The following is a 20,725-nucleotide window of genomic DNA, read 5'->3' as shown; positions in this document are numbered from 1 at the left end:
TTGAAACAAGGGCAAGAACGTTAATTTAACACTTTATATACACAGATCAGTGATAGCATTATGACCAGTGAACAAGATTTAACCCTAACTATACAAGAGTAAACTGGTGACAGGATCAAACCAGTCCAAACCAGTAAAAAAAATTTATACTGGCCACAATAGAAACTCACCAGAGCCAGGCTGCTAATCAGAACTCTAAACTCCCCAAATCCCTATCTGATCGAGCATCCATAGAATGTGCTCTCCAGACAAGTCCAAGGTCCACAACCCACAGCACCCAAAAGATTCACGGCCAATGCCGGGTGCCAGACACCACAGCACATGTCCAGAGGTCTTCGGGAGTCACGCCTCGAGGGCCCAAAGAAGTTGTTACAAGGGGAACCCAAAACATTGGTGGTTATTACGTTAATGTTTGTAATGTTATGGCGGAACTGTGTAGGTCCAGGCAGGCTCTGAAATTTTAAACCCTGGGGACAATGTATACAAATTATTTCATATTGCATCAGGTTTTGTTTTTTTTTGTTTTTCAAAAGTTACCAGATGTAGGGATTTTTTGTATTGGTGCTGATTAATATTTTTTATATTATACATATAATACATAAAATGTGTGTCAAAGAAGCTAATTCTAAAGTTCTGAAACAAGATGGCATTGACCAATCTGGCTTTCCTAAAAATTTCAATTTGCTAACTTTCCGTTTTTGGAGAGGAGCTTTTATATGTGCCCCAAAAATGGCCATTTTTTAGCGTTATACAGTCTCGCTTCAAACAATAATAATAAAAATGCTTCTTTATGAATATTGATACTAAGCTTCAATTGGAATAAGCATATGACATGTAAATAAATTTTCCTAAATTAAACATTTATGGTTTTTGGTAAAAGCTTAAGAAGCAAAAAATCTGTAGTTTCTGTAACCATGTCAAATTTATGTTGCAATATCTTTTTAGATTTTTAGAATAATATGCTTTTTCAGGTTTATGTCTTTTTTTGTGAAATCTAAACTTGTCTGAATGACAATAAATGCATTTGCCATTTTATGTAGTGTCCGTAACTTTTATAAATGTGTATGCATATTTACAAAAAACGAAGCATGGATCTGGATAAGAAACATTAAGTATTATAAAAAATGGTGTTAGATGATCAAATCTGAAAATTCACTTTTTCACCTAGGTGAGACACTTTTTATCCCCAATACCATGTTTTGGCCGAGAACATCTTCTAATCCATTCCTAGCCACTAATACTCAAATGAATCTAGAGTGGGGTAGTTAACTCCCTGTGGAGTCGAAACAGAGGCAAACAAGTAAACCCTGGGGGGCGACAAGCTTCTCTAAACATTCCTGAAACAACATGACACCTAAGTGCAATCCTTCTAAACACGCTAAAGAATTCAATTCTGTTTGTTTCAGCCTTTAATATGCAAACTGCTTTACCTTCTAAACAGATCAGATTAGCAACAAAGCAGCGGTTCATGGAAATGGCTCTGCAGATGACTCGTTTCATTATGGAAAACTGGATATAAAGTTCCGAATCTTTGTTCAGTAGATTTAAAACCACAGTGAGTCTTTCGTGTCTAAAGACAAGTCAATCATTAAATAAAACTTTACATTAAACCATAACTACAGTGTACAGAGACCAGACAAGAATAGGAATGGCTTTGCACTTAGTTTTACTGAACTCTAAAGTTAAAAAAAACACTGAGGAGACACAGAAAGTGAGGAGCTTGAAATATGATTCAGGCAAGCTTAGACAATCTCTCATTACCTTCAGGTAGACAACCCAAAATTTTCCCTATCGGTTTTGTATAGAATGTTTACATAAGACATGGAGTTATTTCTTCTCTGTCTGCAAGTCCTGTGCACCAAGGCTACGAAGATTCCTTTTTTTTTTTCGAAGTTGGGGAAACATGAATAAGAACCATAAATTAAGACGCAGAAAGGAAACAAGAGAAACGACAAGCCTGGTCTGGATCTTAATCTTCCCCAAACTGCCACACACCACTCTGACATCATCTATCTTTGTGGTATTCACAGAGGAAACCATGCTTAAAATTTCAACGATAACTCAAAGAGATTAATGAAGAAGAACCACATTTGTGGAATCTCCATAATTTACCTGACAAAAAAAGCTTGACTACAAAAGTTTGTTCGCTTTTTTTTTTTTTTTTTTTAACCCTACCTTAACGAATGTTGCAGATCTATAAATTGGAATACATTTCCCAACTGATGAGATGAACAATAATGTGTGGTTCAGAAAAAACTAATAAAGCTGAACATTCAAAACCAACCAAAATAAAAAGCTGCAAGAGCATTTGTATAAAAAATCCCTTTGAGTGACACTTATGTTAATACTTGGCAGGAGATCCACTACTGGGGACGCTTTCGGCTTTTCAGGGTCATAGCTTGCTTCGTGTTCTTTAAATGGCATGACATGTGACATGAGCTACAGATCTCTAATGACGCTAAAAGAGATCTGATACCCTATGACTTGAAGACCACAAGCCCAAAACATAGGTATATTTTCAAGAGCTGCTTAAAGCATCATTACAGTCAGGGTAAATGTAATATTTAAATCCCAAATAGTATAAAATAGAAAACTAGTGCACTATATTGGGTGTAGATTCTCTTGTTCCACACACCAAATTGTTCCCCAAGGGGTTAGAGAGGGATCTGGGATTCAGCCTTGTGTTAGATTCTAGCTAGCAGCATTCTAGCTCATGATGAATTTAACTAGCAGTAATGAAAGGTAGAAACACAACTCAGTTTAAAGGCAATTCAGAATTCATTGAAAAGCAACTACTAAGGAGACAAAGTGTTGTATAAGATAACACTATTGTTGTATAAGATAACACAAGATAATGTTAAGATAACATGTAAAGATAACATAAGCGTTAACGGGTGCTGAAATCTGAAAGTGCTTCACACACAAAAAGCGAGAGAGAGAGAGAGAGAGAGAGAGAGTGTGAACCGGCACGGTGTCAAATTATGCGCGTGCACACACATAACGACAGGATGAGGGAGAAAATGCGTGCATGGATGGTAATTATACCACTAAGAGACGTGCACTAAGACCCAGCAGGGGAGACGATTACCTATTTCCACAGCGCAAGAAAGAGAAAAAACATTTTCAGTTGTGATCAAGTGATGCTCGGCGTCAAAACAAGAAGCCCATGCAGGATATGTGATACTCGGTGCTCGTAAACCAAGACATGCTCATTTTTCAAGTCAAAATTTATTAAAAATCTTTGCTCGTCTTTTTGAACACTCGCAAACCACTTTATTTGCAATCCGAGGTTTCACTGTATTTGAGTAGTACACAGAACCGGACCATGCTGGCCTTAGTACAGTACAACCAATTCTGTGGTTTTCTCTCAGAAATTCTTATTGAATAAACCAGTATTGTGAGCTTTAGACTACTGTAGGTCTTTACTTCGGCCCACATTCCTATTTCTTCCTATTTCTCAAAATTTGTTAAAAAAATATAAATGAAAAAAAATAAAAAAGCATACAAATATGCACCGTTCAATTAAATATTATATAGACATTGTATGTAGTGAGAAATCAGCTTACACAGAATGTGAGCACTTTGGTGAGCACCAATTCAATGTTGAATTAAATGTTCCTCCATTTACTTTTTTTTTTTTTCAAAATCAAAGGTAACATGATTTTATTTGATTAGTAATTGCTCGTTTCCTAAGAAAGCACAGACAGGATTAGAAATCTATTCACCACAAAGACAGAGTGTAAACATTCTCAGTTAAACGCTGTGGGTTTAACACTGGAAATGGACTATAAGACAAAAACCAAGGGGGCCTCTGGGCAAACAGACCTGAAAGAGTCCGAGGAAATGTGTCTGGTTGCTTTGTTTGTGGGGCTATTAGGCCCAAACCTGGGGCTTGTTGAAGCTGAGCTGCATGGCTTGTAACTATAACAGTTGACTCAGCTTTACTACTGCTAGAGTCTTGGGAAATTATAACAGAGTAAGTAACCATCAGACCCGAAGGGGAGTCGTCAGGTAAATCAGTAAGAAAATCTCTCAGGCATTTATTTAGTGCTTGGCCAGAACGGGTTGAGCGCCAACAGATCAGCATGTAAGTAACAGCTGAACTGGATTAACTATGCAGTTATTCACAACAGGAACTGGAGCCATGTCGTTCTAAGAATATACTGTATCAGGAGCCTGCCTGTTGGCCATGTAGCTGGATTATTGTACCGTAGATACAGTTTTTGAATCAAAGTATCTACAATGCAGACAAATGGTTGTTTCCCATTTTTGGTGGATTTTTTTCCAGCCGGGTAAATAATTAAATACCACAATGGAGATTGGGAACCTAAAGTGCCTTTAACATTTGACTTTATTGGAATATAAGAGGGTTCCAACAAGTTCCCAGAAAACAAATGATGAAGTTATGTCCATAATTTTTTTGCTTACATGGTAAATATAACAACTAAACATTTGTGTACTTGGGAAATTTACTGTCTATACACCATGTTCACAGAAGTAATTCTACAATTTGGGGTCCATTCCATGTCCGTTGAAGATGATCATTTTTATTCTAAATATATTTCCTTCTAAAATATCATATTTTACCTAAGGGAAAGCATGTATTAATGTCATATGTGTATCATATGCTTCACTTAGCTTGAAAATTGTCAAAATGTCACCAAAGTGATGACAGCTTTTCCAATTAAGGGGTTTCTTGTCTTCACAATCATAACTTACAACCATTAGAGTTAACAACAACTATTTTTCATTAAAAAAAAACTTTTTTTTTTATTTCCTCATTTAAATAATGTAAATATCAATTTCTAAATGCCTGCAAAATTCCCGTCAACAAACTCTGTCCTGTAACTCAAAGATGATTTTTCCGAACGCCACGTGACCCACATTACACGCGTTGTACTTTTTTACTTGCATGAAACGTACGCCGAATTATTGAATGACTCACATACTATTTAAGTACTACTACTACCACTTTTTTTTATCGCTGGAATCAATTCTTACTGTACCTGTTGGAGAAACTCAAAATTTAAGATTTATACAACCATATTTAAACGCTGATCATGTCCATCAAAAACCTACAACCCTGCCAAAAGCTACTGAACTTCAAACTATTTCATCAATTCTCAGGAAGCCTAGGTGGAAAACTGAGATTCCTGACAAGGTGAAAACATTGGCCCGGATTACCAGAAGCCTACCAATAACCTCAGATGTCATTTCCACAGGTCTCTGTTTAGACAGTTCTATTCACCAAGTGCCCTCGATTTTGATTTCTTTAAAGATGTCTACTTGCAATGCCAAGAATTTGTGCCTGGAGGCACAAGTGTTATATTTGGTTGCAGTGCACTGTATTGCAGAGTACATAGTATTACAGAAAGGGCTTCACTGTGAGGTATTAATAGTCTTCCTCCATGTTGGAATACCCTTAAATACCTTTACCATGGTCTAATAGACCCAGTAATTACATTTAGCTGACACTCCTCAGCAAAGCCTTCCCTTCAACATGTCCACTTATTATGAGTTTTTATTAGTGCTAATACTCCAAAGAATTGGATAATGACTTGAAGGTGAACTAAAAGGTCTTTGGTCATGCAGAAAAGTCCTTATTTCTCCTGCTGTAGACTGGCTCCTTCTCCAGGTGTTTGGGCAGCCTTTTTCTTTGAACTGCAAAAGGGCCTCTTCCTGAATGAGTTTGAGCGTGTCTCCACCTGTCCACCTCCATCATCCTACCCCTCCATGTCTCTTTCTTTCTCTGCAAACCCTCCCCATTCTTAGGTCAGAGCCATGCTATAATGCACTATAGGCACATACCACTGGTTCTCAAAGCTATCAGTTAACAGAAAACCAACACAGAAGAGAATCTTGTGTTGCTGTGTATTTACCCTAGAACCAATTACTAGTATTTCGAAGCTCCATAGTCAGGGATTAGTCATTACCCAACGTTACAAGCTGATAAAAAGTAGGTGGCAACTTACTGCTTTGTGAAACGCATGACTGAAAATGGCAATTGTTAACAGTTGTCCACATTTTAGACATAAAAAAAACAGGTGGTAGTAAAATTTCAAGGAAGACTTGGAAAATTACAAACATGAGTAAAGGAGGCAACTTAGCAGCAATTACGTTTTAGTTCTTTCCTGCCCAGACAACCACAGACATAGTTCTCAGATACAATCTTAGACAAATGCATGACTTGGAAACCCTTTTCAGGTTCTCAACACAACATTTTTTTCCAAATGGAGAAATTTGAGGATGTGTTCCAGTTTATCCAGAGCTCTTTGAATTAGTTATAACAAATTAATAAAACTGATCTTACAACATTCTGGTAACTTTGACATAAGATCTTACAACAAGTATGGTAACTTTGACCTACAACTATGATATCCTAACTTTCTAAAGAGTTCTCATGCATGGTTTAACCAGGATTAAGAAGTACAAACCACCAATTGCTATAACTGATAAATCAGACTACAAGACATCTAATCTCTCTTATAGGGACCCAACTGACTGTTTTAACGTTTTTTTTACAAGGGTTTTAAAATCAGTTTTCCCCAGAAGGAGATCTGGATTTAGGGTATAACCTTGAACATACTGTAGTATGCCACTCATTCCTGAGCCACATTAAGAAAAACTTTGTCATCATTTCTTAGGTGTCAGAGGATTTGTTAAATATCTTCAAGATCTTCCCACATGATCTGGTCACAGACATCAAAAACGACCTGTGCGTGGTGAGGCGTCTGTCTACGAGACAATGATCCATTTATTACACCGTAGATTCCAGCTTATTTCTCTGCCACATTAACATTCACAAAGTCTGCTGGCATTTATTATTCACGAGGCACTTCTGTTCATCAGCACTGCTATTTGGTCTCTTCTCGTTGATACTTCATCAGCTCACAGCTGTCACAGGCCCTACCATGATAATGTATTTCTCCTGAATTATTAAAAAGGCCAAGTCCAGCTTGTGTAAATCAAGCACAATTACAGATTGAAACGCGGATAATTGCAAGAACATGCTTGAACCAGATAAAGTAGTCAGATTAAGACAAATACAGCAACTGTAATCCATAAATACATACCGCAACAAGGACCCCTTGGTGGACACAAGCTCCTGTAGTGGAGGGGAAAAGAAGCAAAATGTCAGATAAAGTGGCTCATACATACCTCATGCATTGCATTATTATACAAGCTACTTATAAACAAATGAACTGTTATATTAACATTAAACTTTCTGCATGACAGAGGAACTGAGAATATAATAACTTGTGTGCCTAAGTGTTACCTTTACACACGTAACTCCAACCTTTTCGTATTATGTTTGCAGCTTGGGAATCCTCATCACATATCTCTACCAGATTGCTTTGCTCATTCCTTTTGACATATCTATTGTCTAAGCAATAGTTATTTTCAAGCCATTTTCTTGTTCATTTTGCCTAATGTTTTGAATTGCTGTCTCATTACAGGATGCAATATACATTACATTTTTTTCTAAAAATAGATTTTCTTTTTTTCTCCACTCCCAACCATATTATATGAAAGGGTTTTGATTCATTTGTTTAACATAGACATTTGCAGTTTGAGGAAACAATCAGAACAGAGCTTCAGAATGTGTTTTCTTGGCTTACTGATAATTTCAGCATTTAAATGTAGATGGTGAAGCACAGTTAAAACTGATTTCAATGCCACTTATGCTGTGTACAAGTAGGGGTCACAAGGGGCCTATAATATGAAAATCATGCCGACGAACTGCAGAACACAGTCTCACAAACACTTACACACAATTATACACAATGAGCAATTTTGAAACACCAATCAGCCTACACTGCATGTCTTTGGACTATGGGAATGGGATAGAAGCACACAGGGGAAACCCCACAAACACACCAACAACATGCAAACTTCATGCACATAGACCGAAGCCGAGATTTGAACTCCCATACATTGAGGCGTAAGGTGACATCGTTAATTACTTAGGAAGCATGCTTAGTAAATGAGACTCCATCATACTTATAGCAACTTTATAGGGATAGCAACTGTTTAGAATCTTCATTCTAACGATTTGGGGTCTTAATTTAAAATTTAAACATAACTTTCATGGAAAGATTCCTTGGAGTTACCATGAATGAAAACCTTAGATACAAATCAACTCCCAACAGACTTAATTCACCAGCCATTGTTAATGCAACACTGAGATGTAATTCAACACTGGGGACTTTTTCTTTTCTTTTCTTTTTTTTTGGTTATAGATTATAAAGAATCAGGAAATTCAGGCAGTGCCAACATCTTTTTTGAGCCAAAAAAAAAAAAGCAAATATGACAAATATGACATAGTCACATTCTGTGACTATGTTTTTTTGAGGGGATAATCAAAGGCTTTGGAATATCATGAAGCATTATTTATTATAAGTCAGAGATTAAAGATGAAAGATTTTTTTTTGGCTCTGGCAAGAAATCCCCAAGAGTCTATAGGCTTCACTGGAGATCTCAAAGGCACTAGACTAAAAAAAAAAAAAAAATTAAACTTGAAAGTTTTGAACTTGTAAAATGTTGCTTGGCATCAAGAGACAAAAGCCATGTTTCTGGTTGCACTTGGTGCAAAGTGTGCTCCGCACGCGCTCCACTTTTCATTCATAACAAAGCACTTCTAACTCATGCATTTTTCTATCTGTGCAATGCAAGAAAGTATTCATAAGGAGTTTTATGTGGCATGTTATGTGGTGTATATGTTGTGATTAATTATAAACAACGTGAGCTGTGTGTTCAGGTATTCCTCGGGGCGCGCGCAGCACAAATGTGGAATTATTTACAAACACACAAAGTGTTGCTGTTTTTTTTTTCTTGCTGTTGTTGTTGTTAGAAGAAGGGCAGCTTTACAAAGCAGGATGAAACATCAAAGACATTTTGGAAGCAAAAAGTAACTTTGAAGCAAACCTTGGGTTCCTCGCGTGAACGCGCTGATTGTCGTGCACAGGGCGAGAAGAATCCACAGCAGGTCCATTATGAGTTTAGAAAAGCATTAATTCAGTGCATTAATTAATTACAAAAAAAAAAAGGAACAGTATTGAAATTAGCTATTAGAATTTCCGAGAGACATTATGATCTCTGAAGGTGAGCAGATGCACCGGAGGATCAGTTCAATAATCAATCCAACAAGAAGCACAAGAAGAAGGAAGAAGGGTTGAAAGTCGAGTCGAGTCGAGTCGGTGATCCGCGCGCTGCGGGTGCGAGCCTCTATTCCATAGAACTTCTCAGCTGTAACGTTAGTCCACTCGAATTTAAGGGTGCGAATCCATTGCGTGGGAAACGGCCAGTTCGTCTGGTTAATTATAGTGTGAAGACACACACGCACAGAGAGAGAGAGAGAGAGAGAGCTCGCGCTGAGCACTCCGAGCTGTGAGCACGAGCACAAGTTGAGTATTGATGAGAGGGTTAGGACGTCCCCCTCACCAACCCCCCCTACCCTCCATTCACTCCCCAAGCAGTGCACCCTCCTCACTGCTGTACCTTCATTCAAGTTTGCAATTAGGAACACACCCGCCGTGTGTGTGTGTGTGTGTGTGTGTGTGCAAAGTATTTACATTTAATTTAATGCATGGATTTACAGTAGATGTCTCTCACGCGCGCGCACGTGCCATCTAGCCTGCTCTAGGCTATATATAGAATGAGTCACATTACTCATCAATTTCTTCATTGTTACAAGTTTTACAGGTGACTAGCGTAAAAATAATTAATTTAATCAGTGATATTATTATTATTTCAAGTTGATTAAAAAACATTTACACTGTAATTTTAAAAAAATGTAGTTTGGTGTGACAACAGTATATGGTACTGCTTTCCACTGGATTGGTGGCAAAATAATATGACATTATGTACAAAATGTACCTAGTTCACAGCAAAAATACACTTTAATTTCACCTTTTTACAGTCAATGGGAAAGAGAAAAAAAAAAGAGTTGTACTTCACTCCAAATACGCTCCCTGTTCAGAGTGAATTACAGATGAGAAATCAAAAATGTAGCTTAGATAAAGGTTAAGTTTTGTCTAAAAATCACTCCAGCATGTTAAAATGTAATTATTTTACTTTAGTGCTGTTATTACGTCAGTGAAAATAATAACTACTCACTCACGCACTCGTCTATACCATTTTATCCTGTATTCACGGTTGCGGTGGGCCTGGAGCCTATCCCAGGAGGCTTAGGGCACAAGGTGGGGTACACCCTGGACAGGGTGTCAATCCATCGCAGGGCACAAAATAATAACTAATCCCAGTAAAAATATTCAGTTTTGATTTTCTAATTAATATCTATTGGTGCAGGTGTGTGTTTAATGTACATATGAGCAAGTCGCTTATTGGAAGCTTATTTTAAAGTAGATTATTAAATTCGGCACATAACTGCTCATAACATCAGTTTTGGTTTCACCTATGGTGCAGGTTAAACTTCAGACAGATATCTAAGTATGTCAGTTTTGTGCACGTTTGACATGATGCCGTGACAAACTCTGTATGGCTGTACAGACATACAGAAATTTGTTTTCAGACTGGTTTTGGGTCCTCCATTGTATGACACATAAATATATCTCTAAAAGAGCTATATATATATTATATATATATATATATATATATATATATATATATATATTATATATATATATATATACATTTTATTTTTTATGAGCTTTTGTACTGAGTCCTGTATATGTAAAGATTCTTCCTCAACAATCTAATGAATACTCACCAGGTCAAAAGTCTCTTTGTTAAATCTCACTTTCTCATCGTCTATACCGCTTTATCCTGTATACAGGGTTGCATGGGGCCTGGAGCCTATCCCAGGAGACTTAGATCACAAGGCGGAATACACTCTGAATGGGGTGCCAATCCACTGCACATGCAATGAAATTTGGAATAAGCCTAATCTGCATGCCCGGAGGAAACCCACAAAGCACAGGGAGAACATGCAAACTCCATGCTCACAGGCCCCAAGGCGGGAATCCAACCCGGACCCTGAAATGCAAGGCGACAGTGCTAACCACTTAGCCAATACTATTTTTTAAGGCATTTAAAATCAAGCAGCATTCAAGCAGCAGTGCTTACATCAAGGTCTTATAATTGCTTGAAGTCTATTGTTGTATATGGTTTAAATAAATACATAAAAAAGGAGAGATTCAAGAGTTTATTGCTATATGCACTGTAAAAACAGGTAATTACAATAATAAAAAAGTATATACACTAAAGCTCTTATTTTGCATTCCCTCTGGCAACACTGTTATACAGGGCAAGTATAATGTACTGTATATTAAACAAATTAAAAGATACAATATATACTACAAGTGCTAATGTGAGCTGTAGTGCAATAAAAACAGAGCAGTAAGCACATGTAGTAAAAGTGACAACAGATTGTATAAATAAAGGATGTTTAAATGTGAAATATTGCAAGGTTGACGGTGAGTGACAGTTATTGAGGAGACAAGGACATTTAGGTTAGATTAAGGCTAATTAGTGTTTCCAAATTGCATGAGGAGTGTGAAAGAGTGTGTGACCTGTGATGGCTTGACACCTTGCCACATGCCCAAAGTCTCCTGGGATCGGCTCCACACTTCCCACCAACCTGTACTGCAAGGTTGACAGTGAGTGTTATTGACAAGGTGTCAACTTTTTTTTTTTTTTTATTAATGTTACAATTTTTGTCTATGGTGGCATAGTGGTTAGAACTGTGGCTTTGCAGCTCCAGGATCGAGGTTTCGTTTCCTGTCTTGAGTCTGTTTGTGTGAAGTTTGCAAGTCCTCCATTGTGTTTCTTCCAACAGTCCAAGGACATTTAGGTTAGATTAGGCTAATTGGTGTTTCATTACCCATAGTGTGTGAATGAGTGTGTAGCCTGTGATGGATTGACACCCACATGCCTCCTGGGATAGGCTCCACACTTCCTGCAACCCTGTACAGGATAAGTGCTATAGAAGATGAATGAATAAATGAATGAATGAATGAATGAATGAATGAAGGACTTTTTGGCTATTCATTTACAGTTGTAGTTAATAAGTATTAGAAATAAAAGTTATCACCAAGGTTATGGCAGCAATAAATATTCATTTCCTCACTAGTTTTTATTTTGGTTCTTGAAGTTTATAACATACAACAGGCAATTTGTTTTATTACTAAGAACCTGGAAAGCACATTGATTTTTCTGAATACTTTCTTGCATCAAAAAGCCTAAAGTAAAAGCTTTATCTCTGAAAAAAAAACAGACAGTATAGATTTTCCAATAAATGTGTCTTCATGGAAATGATTTGCCATACAAGTCCCAGTGAATAAGTATGACGATATAATAGAAGTAATGCATTATAAAACCTGTGTATTGTAGTTCAGTCAGAATTTCTATGAAAAACCTAATCAACACCTTCTAACCAATCAGAATGTTCACATAGCCGTAAGAATGAATGAATTGATTCTTTGAAGCACAAGCAACACATTTACTGAATTGCAATAAAAGTAATTAAAAAATAAAAATAACTCCACTGGAAAATCATGGACCTGGCAACTCTTAGTGAGGATTTTCCTTTTAAGTTATTCGATTTTATTAAGTACCTATTTCTGCTATCTGTGGTAAACACTTTGTGTCAGTGTGTGTTGTATTTTCTGTGCCTTAAGTGAACTCAACTATGGCTTTAAATGCAAGCACCAAACATGTTAGGTCCAAGCAGCTCAAATCTGTGAATGTCTATAGTATATCTCAAATGATGGCACAGGCTTATTTGTAAAAAGAAAAAAAAGAAGAAGAAGATAAAAGTTAATGTCTGAATATTATTATAACTTTTTGATTTTTCTCTTGATGCTCAGCATCAGCTTAACAGGTACAATGATGCAGCAGATGAATAATAATGTGAGTAAGACTGCCACCATGTGTTGACTGTAGAGTACTGCAATGGTACCGAAAGAAAAAGCCTTTATACTATGTCAAACATATGTACATTACAGCACAGTGAAATTATTTTCTTCTTATGTCCCATCTTGTTATGAAGGTGGGAGTAGAGAACAAGGTCAGCCATGATACAGCGCCTTCTAGCAGACAAGGTTAACGTCTTTGTCATGCTCAAATGCCCAACAGTTGGAGCTTTTGGGGCGGAGGCTTGAACTGGCAAACTTCTGATCAGTAACCCAGAGCCTTTACCCACTCTGTTCAAAAAGGACGGCAAGCAAACAAAACAAACAAATAGTTTCCCCTGTGCATTTGTCATCAGAGCATAGGATTTAAATCCTACTCAAGAAATGCTAGATGCATGGCAAGACTATATCCAGAATGGATGTAAAAAAAACCAAAACTGTCAAACATAAGGAACATGTTCACAAAAACTTCACACAAATAGTATCCGGATTTCAAGATCATACCTAATCAGGATCAACACAAAAATTACACATTTGAGAAACTTTATTACATTATACAATATGCCATTACACAATGAAATATACCCACTAAACACTTTAATCAGGCTTCCTTCAGGTCTTGCTGTAAAAACGCTTCATATTTGATGCGCAAAGCCTCGCTGGTCTCGCTGTTTGTGATGGCTTTCTCGATAATGGAACCTGCACGCAAAGACAACTGTTATATAATTACTGCATCAAACAGGAGCATCACCTCTGAGACATGACAAAATCATATGCTTCATTTAAAATCCTAGTTCAGTTAATAGTCTGTATATACAGCATGTGTACAGTGGTGGCCAAGAACGAAGAGACAAAATAAAAATTCAAGGTTTTAAAAGACCCTTAAACAATATGATATGTGATATAATAATCACCAATCAATAAGCATCATTTGTTATTTTCTGCAATTAAATTATTATACAACAATCAATATTTAGTATGAAGTCCTCTATTTTTCAAAAACCTGCTGAATCCAGCTGGGCATAGAGTCAAAAAGGCGCCCGCAATATTCTGGTCTCGCTCGCTCAATCCATGCTTGCTTTATTGTTTTTACACCATTTTCTAACAGTTTGCTACTGGGTTTAGGTCTGGAGATGAGCCAGGCCACGGCTTCAGAAGCTGAAAATCATTCTTGCATGTCACCAGCACATGTAATTCACACAACTCTTCAGCCAGTACTGTACTGTATGTATAAGCCCTCACCAAATTCTGCTGGTTTGTGGGATGCAACGTCCTGAATGATGATCCGCATGTTCTCTAGGATTTGTTCCCTTGGCATGTCCAGCTGTGTGAACAAATTAAATTTTGCATGATTTCTTTCAGTATAGTGAAAAAAATGGTTACATTAAATCTTTAATACATTTAAGCTTAAAACAGGTCAAGCGTCAGAATGGGTTTCTGGCAAAGGCACATTTGGTTAATAACATAACACATGTACCTTACTATTACAAGATACGTGAAAACCTTATAAATCACGAGGGGATTCAAGTCAAAGTGGTACTCGTGATGAAATTTCTCAGAAAGGAAGGAAGGAAGGTAGGTATGAAACCGACTGACATTTGCAGAAGATTTCAATCGTATTACAGTGAAGAGACGCATCTGTATGTGGGAACTCTACACACAATTATTCACAAGCCCTACTTGAGCATTTCAGGAACTCGGCTGGGGGTTATTGCGACATCCTCTGTACAGTCCTGACCTCGCTCCAGGTCATTTTCATGTTCGCACCTAAAGTGTTTTAGACGTGAAGCAGTCCGACAGTCCGGCATACTGAAAAATCTTGATGTTACTCAAGCACTAGTGAAACGCGTAGATAAGCGCATTAGTGTGAGGTTTTTAACTTACTGTGTTCTGTTATTCTGCACAATTAAAAGTCCCGGTTTGACTTAAACACCCTTGTACTTGTCAGTTTACTAAATTACATGATTATACTGTATGATGGTATCAGAGCTACGGTTATAATAAATACCCGATCAGTTACTGTAATCATTCCTATACGATGAGTTTTAGATTTAGACGTACTCTTCCGACTTGCGTGACGACGTATTCGTCCCTCTCCACCATGTACTCATGTCCACTCCTGAACAGCTGCAGCATTTTAGGAATGTTCACCCCAACTGACCCTGAAGTGACACAAGCAGTCGTTTAGGATGACATAAACAAGTTATTCAGTGTCATTTTTACAATTTTAACATACAAAGTATGGATGTAAGGAACACACCGACCTCGTTTACTTTTCGGGAACTTCTTCCTCAGTTTGTTTTTTAAAGGCAGGAGCTTCGGGATGATGTCGGGAACAGCCAGGTAAAAGTCTGCTGTGATCTCATCTTCCAATATCTACAAATAAAAAACATGAACATCAGTCTTCTGTGTGTGCGTAAATTATTATTTGTGCCCTCTATGATGAGTCATAATAAATTTCCTACATAAAGTCATGTTTAAATGTAAGTCTTGAGCCTCCTCTCATTTTTCCTCACATTAAATCTCATTCAGTTATCTAGATAAAATGAAAGAAATTGGAACAAAAGTTTTTTTTTTTTCTGTGCGATGCTACACAGTGCCAAAAAATACAATGTAAAACTTGGTTGTTTATGTCACAACCTCAGCAACAACCTCATTTCCCCTCTTAACTGCTCCCAGCATCACTAGCCTGATCACCTGTCATCATCTGCACTTGTTTTTCACTGATCCATGCTTTAAGTTAGATGCTTTTTACACTTAAATGAGTCATTGTGTGGCTTAACAAAAAAAAAAAAACATTTCTCTGAAACTGCTCTGGTGCAGGAACTGGACTGAAAAATGAGAAGCAAAAAAGTCCTTAAAGAAACCTGGAGAACTATTTCTCAAAACTAGATGAAACAAATACAAGGAAGTCTTCCTCTTTGAAATCGAAGTATGAAAAATTGTGGGTCGATCACGACTTTTGCACAGTACTATATAATATCTAAAATACATAACTAATTCATAAACTGAATTCAGGAAGTAGGCTATGCATATTTAATGTGACATTAAAATGGACCTCTGAGGGATTTTAAAGGGAAAGTAAAAGACTTTTATATGAGAAAGTAAACTCCCAAAACTATTGTAGTGAAGAAACTCAAGTTGAAAATTAAATAGCTAGAGTGTGTGTACTGTAGATTGGCATATTCGGATTCTTTAAAGGTAACTGTAGCATAAATATAACTATAACTTTTAACCGTAACATCATCTCATCTTTTATACCGCTTTATTCTGTATTCAGGGTCGTGGGGACCTGGAGCCTATCGCAGGAGGCTTTGGGCACGAGACAGGGTACACCCTGGACAGGGTGCCAATCCATCGCAGAGCACACACACACTCACACACTACGGGCAATTTGGAAACGCCAATTAGCCTAACCTGCATATCTTTGGACTGTAGAAGAAAACCAGAGTACCCGGAGGAAACCCACCAAAGGGAGAACATGCAAACTCCATGCACACAGAGACGGGAACCGAGCCCGAACCGAGGAGGTGCAAGGCGACAGAGCTAACCACTACATCACCGTGCCGCCACTAACTATAACATAAAATTTTTAAAATGTTCTTAACCTTGTAGGTGCATGCAAACTTACTGACTAAATCAGATGTTTTTAACCATTAAATTATTCTTGTATGTGTCTCCTCTGCAAGTTAATTTTAAAGCTTAGTTTACAAAAACATTCTTCCCAATGATCCTCGTATATAAATTAGAAATATATATTTTTTAATTGATTTCGGAGTCAGTACGGTGATACACGAACTCCCACATAAAATAATCACGATACATAACTGAATCGATTTCTACCTCATATATTATTTGGTGTATTGATTGGTTGACGGATTTATTAATTATTACATTGATTAATCAACTTACTGATTTATTATAATTTTTTTTTATTGATGATTGAATGGTTGATTAATTGAACTAGTAATTAGTTAATTATCTACTTATCTCACTAATTGGTTATAAGATTAGTTGATTGACTGATTTACTAATTAATTAGTTAATTGATTGATTTATTGATTGACTGAGTGTCTGATTAACAGGTTGATGGATGGCCTGACTCGTTTCTGGACCCTTTTGAAGCATCTGATCAAGAAGCGGTTTGTTTTGAACATCATCAACATGCTGTACCTTCTCTACAAGCTCTGCTCCGCCCGCTATAGATGCTCCATGCTCAGTGGCCACTCTGGCTTCTTCTGGATCCTAAAAAACGTCATATACACACAAAGATTTATTCTTCTGAACAGATAGCATGCACAGCACGTAAATTTTAAGAGAAAATACTCACCTCTGTGAAGACAACCACTTTATTCAGATTAGTTTTAAATGGATGAGGTAAATGGACAGTGCTAACAAAGGGGTCTACTTTTTTCTGAAAGAAAAAGAAAACAAAGACATCTTTAGTATATGGTGGCATTAGATGCTGTATAATAAGTTTGGAGGCTTCGTATGGGTGTACAGATATATGAGAGATTGCATTAGAAATGAAACAATCATTATTTTATTAGGTGATAAATGCTTCAGTGTGCCTGGACAGAAATCTGGTTCGAAATGCATCTATATTTTCAGTTTTGTTAATGCATTTTAAAAATATAAGTAATTATTTTTTATACCCCTATCAGTCAATAACATTCCAACACAAAACATTATACCCAGTATTGTGTTGGTTCCCCTTGGGCAGCTTTGAGCTCTCAGGGCATGACTTCACAGGACCTCTGAAGGTGTGCTGTGGTGTCACAGGACATTGGCAGCGAATACTTTAAGTGCTGTGGGTTGCTAGGTGTGGCCTCCATGGATCAGATTGTCCAAATCAGATTGGATCTGGGGAATTTGGAGGCCGGGTCGATGGCCTCGGGCTCTTTGCCTGCTGGGTCCAGTGGACTGGTGGTTCTGGTGCAACTCTATCGTGGCAAGCATTGACTTTTTTTTCTGCAATTAGTGCTCCACTGGCTTTTCTGCAGGATCAGAACAGATGGGCTGGTTTTTGGTCCTCACAGACATAAATGAGCCTTGGATATCCATGACCCAGTCACCAGTTTACTGGTATATATTTGATAATCAATGTTAATGTGGTACTGATTCTACTGTGGCAAAATCTCCACTTTTCAAAAACGCCATTTTCCATTTTTCTGCTCCTGCCAAAGGGTCAACACAGAGGACCATCCTATCATAGTCATCCTAAATATTTACAATTTCTAGAAACATTTTATTCAGCATCACCTAGTCTGTTAATGGACAGAATAATTAATACAAAACATTTAGCAGCATGTTTAAAAACCGTGCATCATGTACCTTTTTCTCTAGTTTCATATCCAGCTTTAGTTCAATGTAAATAGGCTGATCTTCAGGGGTAAAGTCCAGCTTCTGAAAGCTCTTTAGCATGTCCACTGCTACGTCTGCATCATACATGGGTTTAGGGTAGTGCCTCACTACATACACGTCATCGATCGGCTCCCAGGCCGTCAGACCGTACGGCTTATGACGACCCGTATCATCGATCTTCTGTTTCTCCTTCTTCTTCTTTTTTTCTTCTGGCTTTACTTCCTTTGCTGCTCCCTTTTCAAATCTCCTTTCTTTCTTAGCCGGTCTGCAGAGACAGAAGAGGATTTGTTTTAGGCATCTCATAATGTTCCCTAAATGAATTAAAAGAACCAACTCCAAGTAGATGCTACTATATTATTATAGCTTCGATTCACACGGACTTAGACGAGAAGAGATTACGTCATTCATAAAATATATATTAAGCATACACTTTCAAAAATTTTTATACTCAAAAGATTAATATCATTTAATAACAAAACTGTTTGTGTTTAAGTTTTTTTTTCAGATTAATCTATTAACAAGTGACAAACGATGGGTATTCTAATACGTTTAAGTATTATATATTTATATATATAAACCGGGACTTGTGAATAAAAGTACAGAACGTTGATGAGACTCTTAGCCTCAGTAAAATGTCTGAACAGTGCAAACGTTTTAAAGAAGCCTGTATGGCCATAATGGCCATGCCGGCTCGGAGCCCACTGCAGTCGTTCTCGTGAATATTCAGTGAGAAGAATGCCTAATCCTTGAAAATGGATGAATAACTTGTCGCCAACTTGCGGAAGTAACACATCTGTCTGTGGGAACTATAGACACAATTATTCACAAACACTACTTGCACAATACAGGAACCAGGCTGGGAGTTATTGCCACATCCCGCGTACAGTCCTGATGTTGGAGGCCAGTGATTCAGACTTGAAGCAAATCTGATGTACTTAGAAAATTTACTACCTTGATGGTATCCAGGCACTAATGAAACACTGGAAGGAGTACATAAGTGTAGCAGGGGATTATACAGAGAAATAAAAGTAGTTTTTCACTCTCATAGATGTGTTCTGTTATTCTGCACAATTAAAAGTCCTGGAGTGACTTGAAAGCCTATTATATTTTATCAGCTTTTTTTAATGCCTAAAATATTTGCCCCTTACATTTCTGAACATGGCTAATTTGCTAGTTTTATTTGCTTGCCTTCCACAAGCACTGAAATGCAGGATGCTTACTTGGCTGCTGCGGCAGCATAAGACCTCATAGGATGATGTCTAGCTGCATTATGTGACGGACATAAAGAAGATAAAGCTTTGGGGATGAGAAGCTGCTGCTGACATCCAGCCAAGACTGTAAGACAAAACATACAAAACTTATTTAATACAATAAATCAAATAATCAAGCAATCATCTCAACATGTTATACAGCTTATGCACTGCAAACCTTTTTGTGGTTACAAAGATTTTTTTTAAATCCTAAAAATAAAAAGCTTTTTTTTTTCTTTTAAAAGTGATTTACTAGTTTCTCATCTTATTTTTAAATTTTAGTAAAAAAAAAAAAATAATAATAATAATACTGATAAATTAGAGAAAATGTTCCTGCTGCATGGACAGATAATTTCACTAGTTTATTCAAAAATTCACCTAAATAACATTTGTTTATTCGAAAAACAAGATAAGAAGCCATTAAATAACTCTTTAAAAGAAGATAATTAATATTATATGTCCAGATCTAAGAGTTTAAATCTTGTCCAGTACAGAATAATCTGCAGTGTGATGCTAAACTAAGGGCTATTTTATTTACTGAATAAACAGCTATACGAATGCCATGACAACGGAGAATAGGTCATAGGTCATACTAAACGGCATACTCATGCTGAACTAAGACATAGGATATATTAGCAGAGTATGTTTGCAGCATCTTAGAACACAAATCTACAGTATAAACCTGACCTCTCAGTAAACTCCTCGCGGAGGCTGCCATGTTCATCGGTGCGGTGGGTAACAGTTTCCGTGTGGGAGCACAAAATCTGATTAATAGTTCCGGCACTAAAATGTAACGTATTTTACTAAATATTCTGAGTATAAATATTATTTATTTTTTTTATATAAGAATTAAATTTAAACATTTATAAAAAATACAAATATATATATATATAAAATATGATTAAGAAAACTTTTTAAATAATAGACATTCAAAATAACGAGCAGATTGTCTTAACAGTTATTTAAACTTAAAAAAAAAACTTAGGAAAGACATCTGAGAAGCACAGGAGATAATACAAAAATAACCTAATACACAAGACAAAATGCGATAGAAATAGTATTTAAATGTTTACGTTGTATTTTAGATATTGTGTCAAAAGTTTTTAAATGCAATTTACATAACTTTATACATAATATAATTGTGCAAAACCTAATGTAAAAATATAAATAAAAAACAATAATTCGACTAATGCTTGTTTACTAACTTTCCCTGTGGCTATTTCAGACTTGGGAATGCAG

At 36.8% G+C, this 20,725-nt stretch overlaps 2 protein-coding genes across 2 annotated transcripts in view; both read right to left on the bottom strand.

Moving 5' to 3' along the window:
• Positions 1–9,323, bottom strand: part of fras1 (Fraser extracellular matrix complex subunit 1) — a 138,080-nt gene extending 128,757 nt beyond the window's left edge. Inside the window, exons 1-2 of the mRNA XM_053481101.1 lie at positions 8,926–9,323; positions 7,074–7,105 (exon numbers count right to left, since the gene is read on the bottom strand). Coding sequence (XP_053337076.1) covers positions 7,074–7,105; positions 8,926–8,992 — 99 coding nt within the window. The 5' untranslated portion in view covers positions 8,993–9,323. The remainder of the gene's footprint in view (positions 1–7,073; positions 7,106–8,925) is intronic.
• Positions 9,324–13,398: 4,075 nt separating this feature from the next.
• mrpl1 (mitochondrial ribosomal protein L1) lies at positions 13,399–20,254 on the bottom strand. Its single transcript, XM_053481217.1, has 9 exons — positions 20,174–20,254; positions 19,457–19,571; positions 18,207–18,501; positions 17,203–17,286; positions 17,046–17,117; positions 15,137–15,248; positions 14,934–15,034; positions 14,115–14,196; positions 13,399–13,571 (listed from the first exon to the last, which is right to left on the bottom strand). The coding sequence occupies exons 1-9, from the start codon at positions 20,208–20,210 to the stop codon at positions 13,474–13,476; spliced, it is 996 nt and encodes a 331-aa protein (XP_053337192.1). The 5' UTR covers positions 20,211–20,254; the 3' UTR covers positions 13,399–13,473.
• Between the last annotated feature and the right edge of the window lie 471 nt (positions 20,255–20,725).

The sequence above is a fragment of the Clarias gariepinus genome, chromosome 21 (assembly GCF_024256425.1).
Source record: "Clarias gariepinus isolate MV-2021 ecotype Netherlands chromosome 21, CGAR_prim_01v2, whole genome shotgun sequence".
Taxonomy (NCBI): Eukaryota; Metazoa; Chordata; class Actinopteri; order Siluriformes; family Clariidae; genus Clarias; species Clarias gariepinus.
Note: the sequence above shows the minus strand (reverse complement) of the source record. Positions and strands in the feature narration are given on the sequence as shown.